The sequence below is a fragment of the Chinchilla lanigera genome, unplaced genomic scaffold (assembly GCF_000276665.1).
Source record: "Chinchilla lanigera isolate Chin_1 unplaced genomic scaffold, ChiLan1.0 scaffold00077, whole genome shotgun sequence".
NCBI lineage: Eukaryota > Metazoa > Chordata > Mammalia > Rodentia > Chinchillidae > Chinchilla > Chinchilla lanigera.
The window spans coordinates 5480328-5495562 of record NW_004955478.1 but is presented as its reverse complement, the minus strand read 5'-3'; the positions used below and the strand labels follow the sequence as shown (position 1 = coordinate 5495562).

General features: G+C 35.8%; 1 protein-coding gene across 5 annotated transcripts in view; it reads left to right on the top strand.

Annotated features, from left to right (window-relative positions):
* Window positions 1–15235, top strand: part of Cep112 (centrosomal protein 112kDa) — a 517700-nt gene that overhangs the window by 88062 nt on the left and 414403 nt on the right. For all 5 annotated transcript variants that reach the window (XM_005402141.2, XM_005402139.2, XM_013503230.1 and 2 more), the window contains 2 exons: window positions 6305–6352; window positions 6615–6692. In XM_005402141.2, coding sequence (XP_005402198.1) covers window positions 6305–6352; window positions 6615–6692 — 126 coding nt within the window. The remainder of the gene's footprint in view (window positions 1–6304; window positions 6353–6614; window positions 6693–15235) is intronic.

Here is a 15235-nt window from a genome sequence, read left to right as displayed (position 1 = left end):
ATGTATGATTTAAGCATGCTATTGGAATTCAATTACTTTTGGCTTTGCCTTCTATACAATACTTCATAGATGTCAATGTTTCACATAAGGCCCCTTTATCTCCCATTTTGTACATTCTTTATTGTGGTATTTTTCCTTGAAGAATTATGCTAGAACGAGAAATTTTCTAGAGGAGCATGAAAGAAGTCAGTGCTGAGACTGTTTATGGATTGCTTCAAATCCGTGTTACTCGTGGATTACAAAGTGGGAACAGTGAACTTCAAAGCACATCTGGCTGTTGTTAGAAAATCAGAAAATAGATTGCTTACTTTCCCCAAATAGACTCAGGAACATGCTTTATGATGAATAATTCCCATTGCATATTAAAAGTGGTTAAAAGAAAAACTCAGTGTATTAAGTGAATAGCAACAACAGAACGTTGGTACTAGGTCACAGTGTTCATTTTTGCTTTTAAAAACTAGACGTTTTCTATTATTTATCAGCTTGAGAAATGAAATTCATAATAGAATGAATTCTTAATTTCTTTGTTTAGTGGTATTTAAAGATGAGGGAGATGAACTAGGAGCTACCTCTTCATAGTTGAAATGCTACATTGTAATTAGCTAAACAAATATAGTTTATCCTGCTTATAAATGTAGAGCTGGGTAAAAATAAGTCACAGATGGTTTTCTTGGATTTGGTTTTAAATTCTAAACTAAATTAGAGCTTGAGCATCTTTGAGAATTCCTGTTTGCTCTTCTTTTTTCCCTCTTATATTTAATTCTGCTTCATGAATTGGAGTTTTATATGTTTACAGATTTGCCTGTGTCTTTGAAAAACTTTCTGTGCTGGTTTATTTAATTTCAAAAATAGAAAATGATTACTTATTTTCATATATATATGTATATATACCTTCATACAGTAAATAATTATTGAGAGTAATTTTGTGCCTGCTGGAAATTTACTGCCTCTATTTTGTCAAAAAGCTGTGTTTATATAGTACTGTTACTAAACAGCATACTTCTATTTTTGGTATAATACTCAAATACATTGCATTATTATTATTACTTAAAAAGTGTTTCCCACAGTACATGTAATAATTCATATGTCCATTGCTAGTTCTCATGTCTTGAATGATTTTGCCAAACATTTAATCTATTCTGTCTATAAAATTATAGCTGTCACTTTATTGTGATATTCCTTTACATTTTGTCTTTCTTTTTAATTTTAAATTAATTTTTAAATTATTAGTACATGTTTGCAGTACATGTCTACATTCCTTGTGTGGAATTGGTACATGTATATAGCGTATCTTCATTATTTTTTTCATCCTCCTTCCCTTCTTTTTCCTTTCTCCCTGCATCTCTTGATACCCTTCTCATTCAAAAACTATCTCTCTACTTATCTTTTATTTTGCTCTTATTTGTAATTTGAGTTTCTCAAAAGAGAAACCATGCAATATTTAAGCTTGTATGTTTATTTCACTTAATATTATGTTCTCAAGGTGAATCCATTTTCCTATAAATGACTTGTTTAATTTCTTTATGATAGGATAGTACTGTATTGATTATAATGCAGTAGTCCACCAATTATATTTATCCATTCGTCTGTTGGTAGATATATAGGCCACTTCCAAGATTAGCCATAAACATGGGTATGGGTATATCACTGTAACATGGTATTTTTAACTCCTTTAGAAGGGGAATAGCCAGGTCAAGTGACATTTGTAGTTTTAGTTCTTTGAGAAATCTCCATACTTATTTCCATAGCAATTGTACTAGTTTACTTTCCCACCAATGTAGGTTTCCTTTTTCTTGCAGCCTCATCAGCATTTGTTACTTGATTTCTTAATGATGGTTGTTTTCTTGGTCTTGATTTCATTTTTGATTTTTATAATTTCTGTCCTTGAACTATCTTTGGGTTTTGATTGTTCTTGTTTTTCTGGAACCTTAAGATGTATCATTAAGTTATTTTTTTGTAACTCACTCTGATTTTGTGATGTGTGCATTCTCAGCTGTCAGCTCTTCTCTTAGGACTGGTTTTGTTGTGTCCCATAAGTTCTGGTATGTTGTACCGGCACTGTGGTTTAGTTCTAGAAACCATCTTATTTCTTCCTTGATTTCTTCTGTAATCTATTGTTTATTTAAGAGTGTATTGTTTAGTTTGCGTGCATTTGCATAATTTGTGTTTTCTTGTGTCATTGATTTCTAATTTCATTGCAGTCTGTTCTGATAATATGCGTGGTTTAATTTGAGTTCATTTACATTTACATTAACTTGCTTTATTGGCTAGTGTGTAGTCTGTTTTGGAGAAAGTTCCATGTACTGTTGAGAACAATGTGTATCTGCTCCTCTTGGTAGATTGGCAATGCTACCAGCCTTCTGTTCTCTGCTGGGTGTAGGCCGAGGGGGGTGGTGCAGTGGGCTGGGTGTTTGGAGCTGTGGGGTCTGGCTGCTCCTGTCTCACCCAGGGTGTTGTCCTCATCAGCGATGAGTTTGGTGCGTTAGTCCTCTTCTCTGCTGCTGCGTGCTGTGGGGAAGCCAAGTGTAGAGCTGTCTTGGAGCTGGTGGGTGGTTGCTTCCTTGCGTCGGGGGCACTGCTCTTCCAGTGTGGGCCTTCTCGCTCCCGTGGGGCAGAGGCGCCCCTCATCTCCTGTACGCCAACTTACTTGCCTGGAGGAGCTCCTTTAAATAAATTGGTCATATTTCTAAATAGTTTTAAGTATTTTTCATTTGTCCGTTAGCCATTCAGAACTCATTATTGATGAAGTGTAACTCGGGTTTTCCCCCATTGTTTCTAGAGGTATGTTGCCCTGTTTTTCCCTTCAGTTTTAAAGACATTCTTTACATATTTTGAATAATCATTTGTGCAGACGTCTGCCAGTTTGTGCCTTGCCTTGTCACTTTCTTTGTATCTTTTTTGGAGAGAAGTTCTTACTTAACGTGGTTAAATGTATTGATTTCTTTCATGTTTATGCTTTTTGTTTCTTGTTTAAGAAATCTATACACTGAATCATAAAGTCTTTCTTTGCATTTTCTTTCCAAATTGCATTTCTGTAAATTGTAAGTGTTGAATGCATTGGGACGACATATATGTTGTGAAAGAATGATCTAGTTTTTCTAACTTTTTTTTTTGGTGTTGAGAATCAAACTCAGGACCTTATGTTTGCCAGGCAGGCGCTTGCGTCTCTGAGCTATATCCCTGGCCCTCTAACATTTATTAATACACTTTTATTATCTTAATACTTTTTCATGCAAGGCCTTTCACAAATCACTTTCTCAGATACAGAGAGTCCCTGATTTAACAGTATTTTACTCATGAGATACTGTGTTTGGCAGAAACTGTACATTGAATTTTGGTCTTGAACTAATGATACTCTCTAGTAAGGCTGGGCATGGCAGCCAGCCACAATCTGGTGTGCCATGCTGTACTGTGGAGTGTGTTATTAAACTCTGAGGCTTGCTATGTTAGGTGTGTTTGATGAATTTTTGCCTTAGTGTTTATTATCTGGATGCAATCACATTGTAAGTCAAAGATCATCTGTACATTTGAGTTTCTTTGTTGTTTTTAGTTGGTTTTATTCATTTATTTTTATTAGTTTTGTGATGTCTGTAGATTGCCCAACCTTTATGTTTTAGTTTAGGGATGTCCTGGCTGCTCCAGCTCTTTAATGTATGGATACAGTGAAGCTATTATATATTCCTACTTGGATTTTGATTTGATTCACATTTAAGCACTAGGTCAACTTAAGAACTGACGTTTTTGACAGTATTGAGACCATCAAAAAACATGGTTTCCTTCTCTACTGATTCAAGTCACTAATGTCTTCAAATGTAGCTTAATTGTTTTGTCCATAAAGTGCTTATATGTCTTTTTAGGATTTATTTTTATTAATTGTGTGTTATTTTATGATTATATATTATATCTTTATGAAGTCTCTTGGATTTTTTTTTATAAAAATTCAGTTGACTTTTATATACAGTACTATTTTGGCATCTGGCAACTTTGCAAATGTCCTATTCTAATAATTAATTCGTTACTTACATTCATTCATTCACCCATTCATTTATTTTTCTGGTTTTTTTTGAGATAGGTTCTTGTGTATTCCAGGCTGGCCTCAAACTCAGTAAGGAACCCTGGGCTGACCTTAAACTTGTGGCAATCCTCCTGCTTTTCAGCCTCGAGTGCTGACATTACAGGTGTGCATAGCACACTCAACATTTATTTAAATGTACTTTACTGCATTGTTTAGGGTTCTGCGTAAATAGATGAAACTTCCTTTTCCTGTTGCTGTGTAGTATATGTATACTAGCTTTTCCCACCATACTCCTTCTCCTTCTCTTTGCTTTACAGAAAGTGCTGTTTATTTTATAATCCCAGCACCTGGGAGGCTGAGGCCAGAGACTGCAAATTTGAGGCCAGCCTTAGCTACATAGTGAGTTTAAGGCTGGTTTGGAGAACTTAGTAAGATGCCATCTAAAAGAAAAAAGTGTTTGGATATCAATACAGTGTTGAATAGGAATGTATTCAGAGTGGAACTTCTTGTATTACTTCTGACTATAAAAAGGAATGCTTTCAGTGTTTTAGATTAGTGATGATTCTTATATATTTTTTGTAGATTTCTTTTATGAACTTCAGGGTGTTTCTATTTATATTCTCAAGGTATTTGAAAAATCATGAATGTAAAATTTTTAAAATGCCTTTTATTATCTTTTGAGAAGACTGTATTCCTTCTTTAATCTATTAATGTTATAAACCTAACAATATATTTTAATATTTTGTTACGTTTTTCATTAGTTTTGCATTAGTCAATTGTTCATTAAAGAGATTTATAATACAGCATAAAAATCATGTGTTTATACAACTATTTATCTTTTCTGGGATTACTTAACATTGTAGTTTCAATCTGCTGTTCTTTCCAGGTATTTACAATTCTTCCTCACACTTCTATTACAGATACCTCTCAGTAAATAATTGTTGAATGAATATACTGTAGCCTCAAGTGTGACACACGAAGTAACTCCTTTGGAGGATCTCTTATGTTGTCTTCTGGTTAATCGTATCTTCTTTTTTAAAAAAAAAACTTGTTAGTACATGTGTGTAGTACATAATGTTTACATTCATTGTGTGGACTTGGTACATGTACACAGCACATCTCAATTCCTTTTCTTATCCATTTTTGCTTCCCTCTGTCCAACCTCACTCCTTCTTTGTTTTGGTACCAGGAATTGAACTCAGGACCTTGTGCTTGCAGGCACTGTGCTGCTGAGCTGTATCCCCGGCCCTTCACTCCTTCTCTTGATTCCCTTCTACTTTGAGAAGGATCTATCTCCATACTTCCAGTTGTCTGTCTTTTATTGTACTCTCTCTAATATGAGTTTCTTAAATAAGAGAAACCATGTCGTAGTTAAGCTTGTGTGTCTGATTTATTTCACTTAACATTATGGTCTCAAACTATGGTCAAACTCAAACTCCTCTTACCAACTACCATACTTTTTCTATGTAAGGTGGAAAAATAAGTATTGAGACAGCAAAACCTTTCAGAGCTTGTTACATTCTAATCTTCACAAAATAATTTTTATGTTCTGTAAATGTAACAAACCATTTTTTCTTTTAAAAATATTCATAAATTATATGAAATAGTTGATGTTATTTCAAAGTCGTATACTGTGATTCTACTCAGCAAATCCCAAATACACGTAACTAAGATTTTACAGTTCTTTCCACAAAAATTCAACATGGTCCTCTTTTGCTTTCCTCAAAATTAATATTATTTAAAAAGTTTTCGGGACTGGGGATTTAGCTCAGCGGCAAAAGCGCCTGCCTGGCAAGCGCAAGGTCGTGAGTTTGGTTCCCGGTACTGGAGGAAAAAAAACAAAAAAAAAACCAAAAAAAAAAACTAAAAAGTTTTCTTCCAGCAGATGTTGAAGCTAAACAGTGGTCAAGAACTCTCATTTAACTCGATAAATTAACAGTATTTGTCTTCACAGAAGCAAAATGTAATTATCCATTTGAGTTGTAATATACTATTGAAGAAAACTTATTTATTTTTATAATTTTTATAAAAATTTTCAAGTAGAAAAAGAATAGTGCAATTATGTACCTGCTGCTTTAAAATTTTTATACAGTATATATTTTCTTGTATATATAAATACATGCTTTTAAATTTTTTGGGCTTGCTTTATTAGAACTATTTGAAACTATATAGCTCTTGGTACTTCATTTGTTATTATATATATCGGTGGCATAATTGTAGCTTATATATTTTGCCAAAGAATTAAAACTCCAGAATTAATAAGTCCTTGTTTTATTTTTAAATTTTTAGATAGAGAATCCCCGGTACCTGAGACAGACGCCTATCCCAGTTTCTCTGGTAGGTGAGAATTACAGTGGACTTTTTCTAGGGACAGAGTTTTTAAAAATCAAATAAGCATCAACTTTTTTTTAATAGAAAATAATATGGATCCATATTATGGAGCATAGTAGTTTTTTTAAATCCTGTCACTTGCAAGTGAATATCCCAATGTTAATAGTATTCTGTTGGGGGGGTTTCAGCTATTTTAGAAGTGTATTTTGGGGTTGAGGATGAACCTGACCTGGAAGCATACTAAATAAATGACTTATTCATTCTACAGATGACTCCCAAGTTCAGCTTGAGAAAATCCAGCAGTCTTCATGATGACCATTTTGTCTCTCGAATGCATGAGAAAGAGGTAGGGTTGAGATATTTTTAAGGTACCTGATTATTAACACAGTTTTAATAATCGTATAGTAGGAATTTTCAGGCTCTAGATAGGATAAAAGGTACATGTTAGGAAGGAGTTGATTTGGTACAAATATAAAATCATGGTGCAAGTTAGACAGCATTTGAATATTTTTTTAATGCCCATCTCCCGTCTTGAGTGTCCCAGCTCTACCTCTACTAGGGAGGTATGCTGAGAGACTGTCTCCTGAGTTTCAAATCTGATGATCAGCTGGAAGTGGAAGCTATTCGTATATCTTTTTAAAGAGAATTTCTTTTTTAGCCCATCTTGTAATTAAATTATTTTCCTTCTATACAATTGTTTGAATTGTAATCTAAAATTATATATTTTAGATGTCATGCCATTATCAGATATTTGTCTTGCACATTTGGGATCAAATCTAAAAATTCCTTGTTCATCAATACCATGAAGCTTTTCCCTGTTTCCTCTTTTTGTAGTTTTATAGCTTCAAATCTTATGTTTAACTGTTTAATATTGAGATGATTTCAGTAGGATTGAAGTTAATTCTTCTTCAAATAATTAGTATAATTCACCAGTGAAGCCATCAGGTTGTGAGCTTTTCTTTGTGAGTAATTTTTTGTTAATGATTTGATCTCCAGAAATTTTCTGTTTCTTCAAGATTCAGTTTTGGTAGGTTCTATGTGTTTAGGAATTTATCCATTTCTTCCAGAATAGCCTGTCTATTGGTGAATAATTTTTTATGATAGTCTTTCATGCTTTTTGTATTTCTGCAGTGTAGTTTCAATGTCTCTTTCATTTCTTTTCTTTTCTTTTTTTTTGTTTTTTCTCCGGTACCGGGAACCGAACTCATGACCTTGCGCTTGCCAGGCAGGCACTTTGCCGCTGAGCTAAATCCCCAGCCACTCTTTCATTTCTGATTTGTGGAGCTTTCTTTGTTGTTGTTTATCTTTTACAACCTTCGTATGTTTTATTCATATTTTCTATTTCTTTTTCTAGTCTATTTTATTTATTTTCTCCTGATCTTCACAATTTTCTTTCTTCTACTAACTTTGGGCTTTCTTCTACTAACTTTAATAGTAAGTTGTTTACTTGAGATCTTTTGTTTCTTGTTAGTATAGGCCCTTAATGATATAAAGTATATATATATATATATATATATATATATATATATACACACACACACACACACACACACACACACACACACACATATATATACCTCCTATAATGATTGTATTTCCATTCTTAATTTTGAATTTTAACTTCTTTTTGGCCCAGTGGTTGTTCAGGAGCATGTTGTTTAATTTTCATGTATTTTTTAGCCTTCTGAATTTCCTCCTGTTACTGATTTCTAGTTTTATACTATCGTGGTCAGAAAAGATATTGTTATTAATTTAATCATAAATTTGTGAGTACTTGTTTTGTGGCTTAACATATATGATCTGTGCCAGAGAATATTCTGTGTTTGAGAAAATGCAATATTCTGCTGGTGTTGGATGGAATGTCCCTTATCTATCTTTTAGATCCACTTGGTCTAAAGTAGTTCAAGTGTGATGTTTTCTTAATTATCTTATGTCTGGATGATATGGTCATTGCTAAAAGTGACATATTAAAGTTCCCTGTTATCATTGTATTATTATTATCATTATTATCAATGTTATCTCTGTATTATAGTTTAGGTTTCCTTCATATCTACTGACATTTTCTTTATATTAAGTCCTCCTATGCTGTGTCCTTATATACAATTTTCAAATAATGTATCTTCTTGATGAATTGAGCCCATCATCACTATATAATGACTGTCTTTATCTTGTTTTACAGTTTTAATTTAAAGTCTATGTAAATAGTCTGTTTAACTGTCCCTGCTCCTTCCCATTTAGTCTCTGTATATCTTTTTTGTTGTTGTTGTTGTTTTTTGTTTTTTGTTTTTTCTCCAGTACTGGGAACTGAACTCACGACCTCGTGCTTGCCAGGCAGGCACTTGGCCGCTGAGCTAAATCCCCAGCCCCGTCTCTGTATATCTTTATACATAAAATGTGCCTCTTATAGGTAGCATATAGTTGGATTTTGGTTTGGTTTTACCCATTCAGTCATGGTATGTTTTGATTGAAGAATTAAATCTATTTACATTAAAGGTAATTATGGGATAGGTAATAACTATGGCCATTCTTGTTTTCTGTATCCTTTGTTCCTTTCTTCTTGTGTTTCTTTGTGATTGGGTAATTTTTCTGGTGGTATATTGTAATTACTTCTTACTATTTGTGTATTTATGATAGGTTTTTGCTTTGTGATTTCCACTTTATGTTCTTATATATCTTATATTTATAGCAAGATAATTAAAGTGTTAACAACTGCTGTGGTTTGAATGTGGGCAGTGTACCCTGAAGACCTGTGTGTGAGAGGCTTAGTCCCCAGTTTGGCACTGTTGGAAATGCTATAACTGTTTTGAGAGGGAGCTTAGTGAGAGCTAAGTAGGCCCGAGGTGGCATGCCCCTGCAGGGGATTGTGAGTTCCTAGCCTGTCACCTCCCCTCTGCTTCCTAACTCAGGAGGTGCGCACTTTGCTCTAACATGTGCTATCTTTTGCTCTGAGCGGAGGCCCAAAGACATGATGCTGCCTCATCTTAGACTGGATCCTCCAAAATCATGGAGCTAAGTAAACCTTTTCTCTTTATATTATCCGAAGTGTTTTGTTGTAATGTGAAGCTGAATAATACAGCGTTGATCTCCTGCAAAACTACACTTTACGCCACTCACTTTCATTTTGTTTTGTGTTATAATTTATATATTTTGCAATGTATATTCCTTAAGAAATGAGTGCAATTATTATTTTAATGGATTTGTGTTTTGACTTTTTTTTACTAAAGATATAAAGGATTTCTATGCCTGCACAGTGGTATTAGAATATTCCAAATTTGATGGTATACTTACTTTTACCAATAGATTGTATCCTTTAATATGGTTTTCTGTTACTCATTAGTGTCTTTTTCTTTGAATGTGATGAATTTCCTTTAGCATTTCTCATGCGGACTGATTTGGTGTTGCTGAACTTCCTTCGCTTTATTTATCTGAGAAAATCCCTTTTTTAAAACTTTCTTTTTTTTCATGTCTGTGCAGCTTGCATTTTATTTTTTATTCACTTTTTCAGATTTTGCACTTGTTCTTTTTTTGAAAAAATACAATAAGATTTATAAAATAATAATAAACAACAATTAATACAGTTAGACAGCTTTGTTGTGTATAGTATTCTTGGTCACCAACTTTTTCTTTCAGTGCTTTGAATGTATCACCCCACTTCTCCCTCTTCTGTAATGTTTTTGCTGGGAAAGGAAAGGCTGGCCTTGTGAGGATTGTCTGGTGTGTGATTTGCCTGCTTTCTCTTACATGCACACACACACTCTGTGTGTGTGTGTGTGTGTGTGTGTGTGTGTGTGTGTGTGTGTAGTAGTTCTGGCTGGCCTTGAATTCACTATGTAGCCCAGGATTGTGTCAAACCTGTGGCAATCCTCCTGCTTCAGCCTTTCCGTTGGTGTGATTACAGGCATGTGCCACTACACTTAGCTCTCTTACTGCTTTTTAAAAATCTTTGATATTTGACAGTTGTGTTGTGATATGAATCATCTCCATTTGATTTCTGACAGTTTTATGTTTTGGTGCAGTCTTGTTTAGATTGACTTTGGGGACTTACATTTCATGTGTGTGTGTAGATTTTAGAATTTTACTGCTATTATTTTTAAAGAAGATTTTTATCCCTTTTTCTCTCTTTTGTCCTTTATGAGATGCTATAAATTGAATATTTGTTTTTGATGCCACTTCTTAAATTCCATAAGCTTTCTTCATTTCTTTACATATTTCCTAATTGTATGTTTTCAAATAAACTGACTTTTAGAGATTTTTCTCTGTAATGAAGTCTGCTTGTGATGTTTCCTATTACTGTTTAAAGTTTTATCCATTGTATTTTCAGCTCTAGAATATCTGATTGATATTTTTATAAAAAGTTCCCTCTTTGTTAAATTTTTCATTTTGGTAACATCATTTTTCTGATCATATTGAATTAGTTATCTGTGTTTTCCTGAAGTTCTTTCTTTAAAAAAATTCTTTAAATTTCTTGAATTCTTTGTCAGAAAGTTCATGTATTTCCATTTCTTTAAAATCAGCTATGGGGAAATTATGGTTTTTCTTGTCATTTTATCACATTTGTCCCCATTTTTGGTCTTAAACTCATGGTTATGCATTTAAAAGAAGGAGGGAGTCATTCTCATCTTTGGAGACTGGCTTTGTCTGCACAAGCCATTCACCAGTGAGCCGTCTGCTGACTCGGGGCAGGTTTTCTGGCGTGGTTCCGAGGAGGACTTGCTCCTGAAGTGTTCAGGTATGCTTGGCTGGGGCCTGAGTGAGCAGGTATGTGGGGCCTTGGTCTACAGGTTAGGTCTGCATCCCACATCCACTCGCTTGTCCCTGTTGCTTGGGTCCATGAACATGACCTTACAGCGTGGGTTCATAAAGGCAAGACTGAAGCTTTATCCCCAGGGGCCAGCCTGAAGCCTGGGTCCACAGCGGCTGACCTGGGACCAGGGTGGGCTTTGAGCCCGAGTCTTCAACAAATGGACAAGTGCTGGGGCCGGAGTGTTGTCTGGGTCTCCTGGAATGGGCCTGGGGGCTGAATCCACAGGGGCAGGCTTGGGTTCTGGGTCTGCAGAGGTGTACCTGGAATCTGGGTCCACAGGATCCAGCCTGGCATCAGGTATTCTGCAGTGGGCCTGGGCCGTAGATCTTTCAATGAGTTACGATATTGGCTGACCCGGAAGACGGGGCACATTGACCATCCTGGTGCCTGGTGTCAGTGGTGAGGATGAGGAACAGGGGTGAGTTTAAAGCCTGAGGCCGTGTGGGTTAACTTAGCTCTGAATTGTAGTTGGAGAAGCTGGACTGCACTTACTATGCCTCAACTTGAGTCTGTGGATATTAAGAATGCAGTAGGCTGGACTGGTGACTGGGTGCCTGGGTGAGCCCGAAACGTGGGGCTGTGGGGTGTAACTTGGTAGTCGGAACGTTCCGGAGTCCAGGACCCCTGGTGCTGGCCTAGTAATGGGGTGTATCGGTAGACTAAGTTTGAGAGGCAGGCCTGGAGCCTGTTGTTCTGAGAGCTGGTGAGTTGCCAGGTTTGGTTTAGAGGCTCTAGTTTATAGGTACCGGCCTGGAGTCTGTGGCCTTGTGTGGCAGCCTCAGGTCTGGGACCACACAGATTGTCCTGGAGCCTGGGTTTCTGAGACTGGCATGGTCTTGGGGTAGGCCAAAGCTGGGGCTATTGGGGTCCGTCTGCTGCTAGGGCCAGACTGGATTCTGTGGCTGCTGAGTAGGAGTGAGTAGGATGGAGCCAAGTAATGTTTCCTAAGCAAGCTTGGAGCCTCGGGCTGTGTGTGTGGGGGATTCTACTTGAGGCCAAGTTTTATTGAGCCTGGGTGTTGATGTCTGAGGAAAAGTCCAGTGCTCATTCTCCTCACTTGCTGAGCTGTGCTAGCTCGAGCTGGGGGTGAGTCATGCAAGGAAAGTAGAACCGTCCTTCCTCCCTGCTTCACTGCAGCTCATTTCTGTGCTACACCCCGTGTTATAATCTCACACCCGACTTCCTTAGATCTGGCCAAGACCTTTTCATGTGTGGATGCTCGTTCCATTTTGCTTGTCTTATTTCATTTGTCTGTGCTGAGGTGAGTGCTGCAAGGTTGTATCCCAACATGTTGCCGACGCAAGCTTTAGGAGTTCTGTTTTGTGCAGTCTTTCTGTTTAAAAACTCCTTTGTAAGGAAGATCTTTTTTTCTATTTTTTGTTTAATTTTTATATATTAGTAGTACATGTTTGTAGTACAGTGTAGAATGTACATAGTCCTTGTGGGGAGTTGGTATGTGTACATAATACGTCTCAGGTCTTTTCTTTCTCCTTCCCCTTCTCATTATCCTTCTCCACCACCTCTTGTTCCCCTTGCCATCTGCAAAAGCTCCATCTCTCTACTTCCTACTGTTTATCTTTTATACTGCTCTATATTTATATTTTATGTTTTTATAGAAAAGAAACCATGTGATATAGTTGTATGTCTAACTTCACTTAACATTATGAACTCAAGGTGCATTTATTTTTCTACATAAGAGTCAAGCTTATCCTTCTTGATGACAAAGTAGTACTCCATTGTTTATAAATACCACATTTTCTTTATCCATTCACCCGTCAGTGGACATATAGGCCCTGTCCAAGATTTAGCTATTATGAATTGTACTGCTGTAAACATAGATGTGGGTGTGTCACTCAAACAGTGTATTTAATTCTTTCAAGAAGATCCTTAGAAGGGGAATAGTTGGGTCAAATAAAATTTCTTGTTTTAGTTGTTTGAGGACTCTCCATATTTATTTCCATACTGGTTGTACTAGTTTACATTCCCACCAACAATGTAGAAGGGTTTCTTGTACCCCTGAAGCCTCTCCAGTCTTTGTTATTATTTAGTTTCTTGATAATAGCTATTCTTGCTGGTGTAAGGTAGAATCTCAGTGTTGTTTAAATTTGTATTTCCCTAACGGCCAGAATAGGCTTCTGTAGCCATACCATCCTGAATAAATCTTGTCTCTAATGTTGAACATTCTTTGTGCGTGTATTTATTGGCTACTTATATTTGTTCTTCTAAGTGTTTATTCATTTCAGTTGCCCATGTTCTGATTCAGTCATTTATTTGGGGAAGTGGGGTTAATTTTTTCTAGTTCTTTATATATTCTAATATTAGTCCTCTGAGGCATAGCTGGCAAAAATACTTTTCCTCATTCTGTAAGTTGTCTCTTCACTTTGTTTGTTGTTTCTATTGCTGTATTAAAGCTTCTTACTCTGATATTTGTTGATTCTTCATGTTATTTCTTGTGCCATTTGGCTTCTTTTCAGAAAGTCCTTTTTTGTGCCTATGTCTTCAACAGTTTTACATACTTTATCTTGCAGCTGATTAAATGTTTCTGTTTTAGCATTTAGACCTTTGATCCATTTTGATTTTAGTTTAGTACATGGTGATATATATATGGGTCTAGATTCAATCTGCATAGCACCAATTTTTATAGCACCAATTTTCATAGCACCATTTATTAAAGGGTTACCTTTCCTCCAGTGTATATTTTTGGCTCATTTGTTAAAGATGAAGTAGTTGAATGTAGCAGTACATGGTGGTGCTTGCCTGACATCACAGCATTAGGGAGTCTGAGAGAAACAGTTTCCCATGAGTTTGAGGCCAGCCTGTGCTACATAGTGAGTTTAAGGCCAACCCAAACCATACTGCAAGACCCTGTGTCACAAAACCAACAAACAAAAAGGAATAGCTGAGTTGCCTGGCGTTGTTTCTGTGTCTTTTATTCTGTTCCACTGATGCACATGTCTGATTTGGTTTCAGTCCTTCACTGTTTTATCACTATAGTTTTGTAATATACTGTAACTTGAAGTCCAAAGTATAACAGCTGCTGCCTTGCCCTTGTTGCTAGGGTTATTTTTGCTCTTCTGGGTCACTTCTGGTTCCATATAAATTTTAAATTATTTTCTTTAGTCCTGTGAGAAATGCTTTTGGTATTTTGATTGGGACTGAATAAAACCTGTATATCAGTTTTTGAAGTATGACTATTTTGTCAGTATTGATTGTGCTTATCCAGAAATAGGGAGTATCTTTATATTTTCTGAGATCTCCTTTGACTGCCTTTTCAAGGTACTGTGATTTTGGTTGTAGATGTCTTTCACTTCCTTATTTAGATTAATTCCTAAGTATTAAATTTTTTTGATGCTGTTATGATCGGCATTGTTTTCCTAATTTCTTTTTCAGTGAGTTCATCATTGGTGTGCAGTAACACTATTGAGTTTTGAGTGTTGATTTTGTATCCTTTTGTATTGCTGAATTTGATTTTTAATTCTAGGAACTTTTTAGTGGCCTTTTTTGGGTCTTCTGTGTAGAGGGTTATGCCATCTGCAAAGAATGATAATTTGACTTCTTTGTTTTCTATACATTTATTTCTTTCCTTTTATTTCCCTTGCCTGATTACTCTGCTACTGTTGATTACTCAGTACTGTATTGAACTGGAGTGGTTATAGTACAGATCCTTGTCTTACCCTTGAATTTACAAGGAAAGCTTTCAGTTTTTCCTTGTTCAATATGATGTTGGCAGTCAATTGGTCATAAATGGCTTTTATCAGATTGAGATAAAGTCCTTCTATACCAGTTTTCTTTGGGGCTTTTATCATGAATGGATGTTGTATTTTCCCAAAGGCTTTTATTGCTCCTGTGATTTTTGTCCTTGGTTCTATTTGTGATAGGTTACATTTTTTGATTTGCATATATTGAACCATGCCTGGATCCTAGATAAAGACTACTTGGTCATGATGTGATCTTTTTGATGATTTGTTGCATTTGGTTTGCCAGTGTCTTGTTGAAGATTTTTATATCCATATTTATTAAATATATTGGCTTGTATTTCTATTTTTGGTTGGACTCTTGTCTAATTTTGGAATCAGTGTGATGCT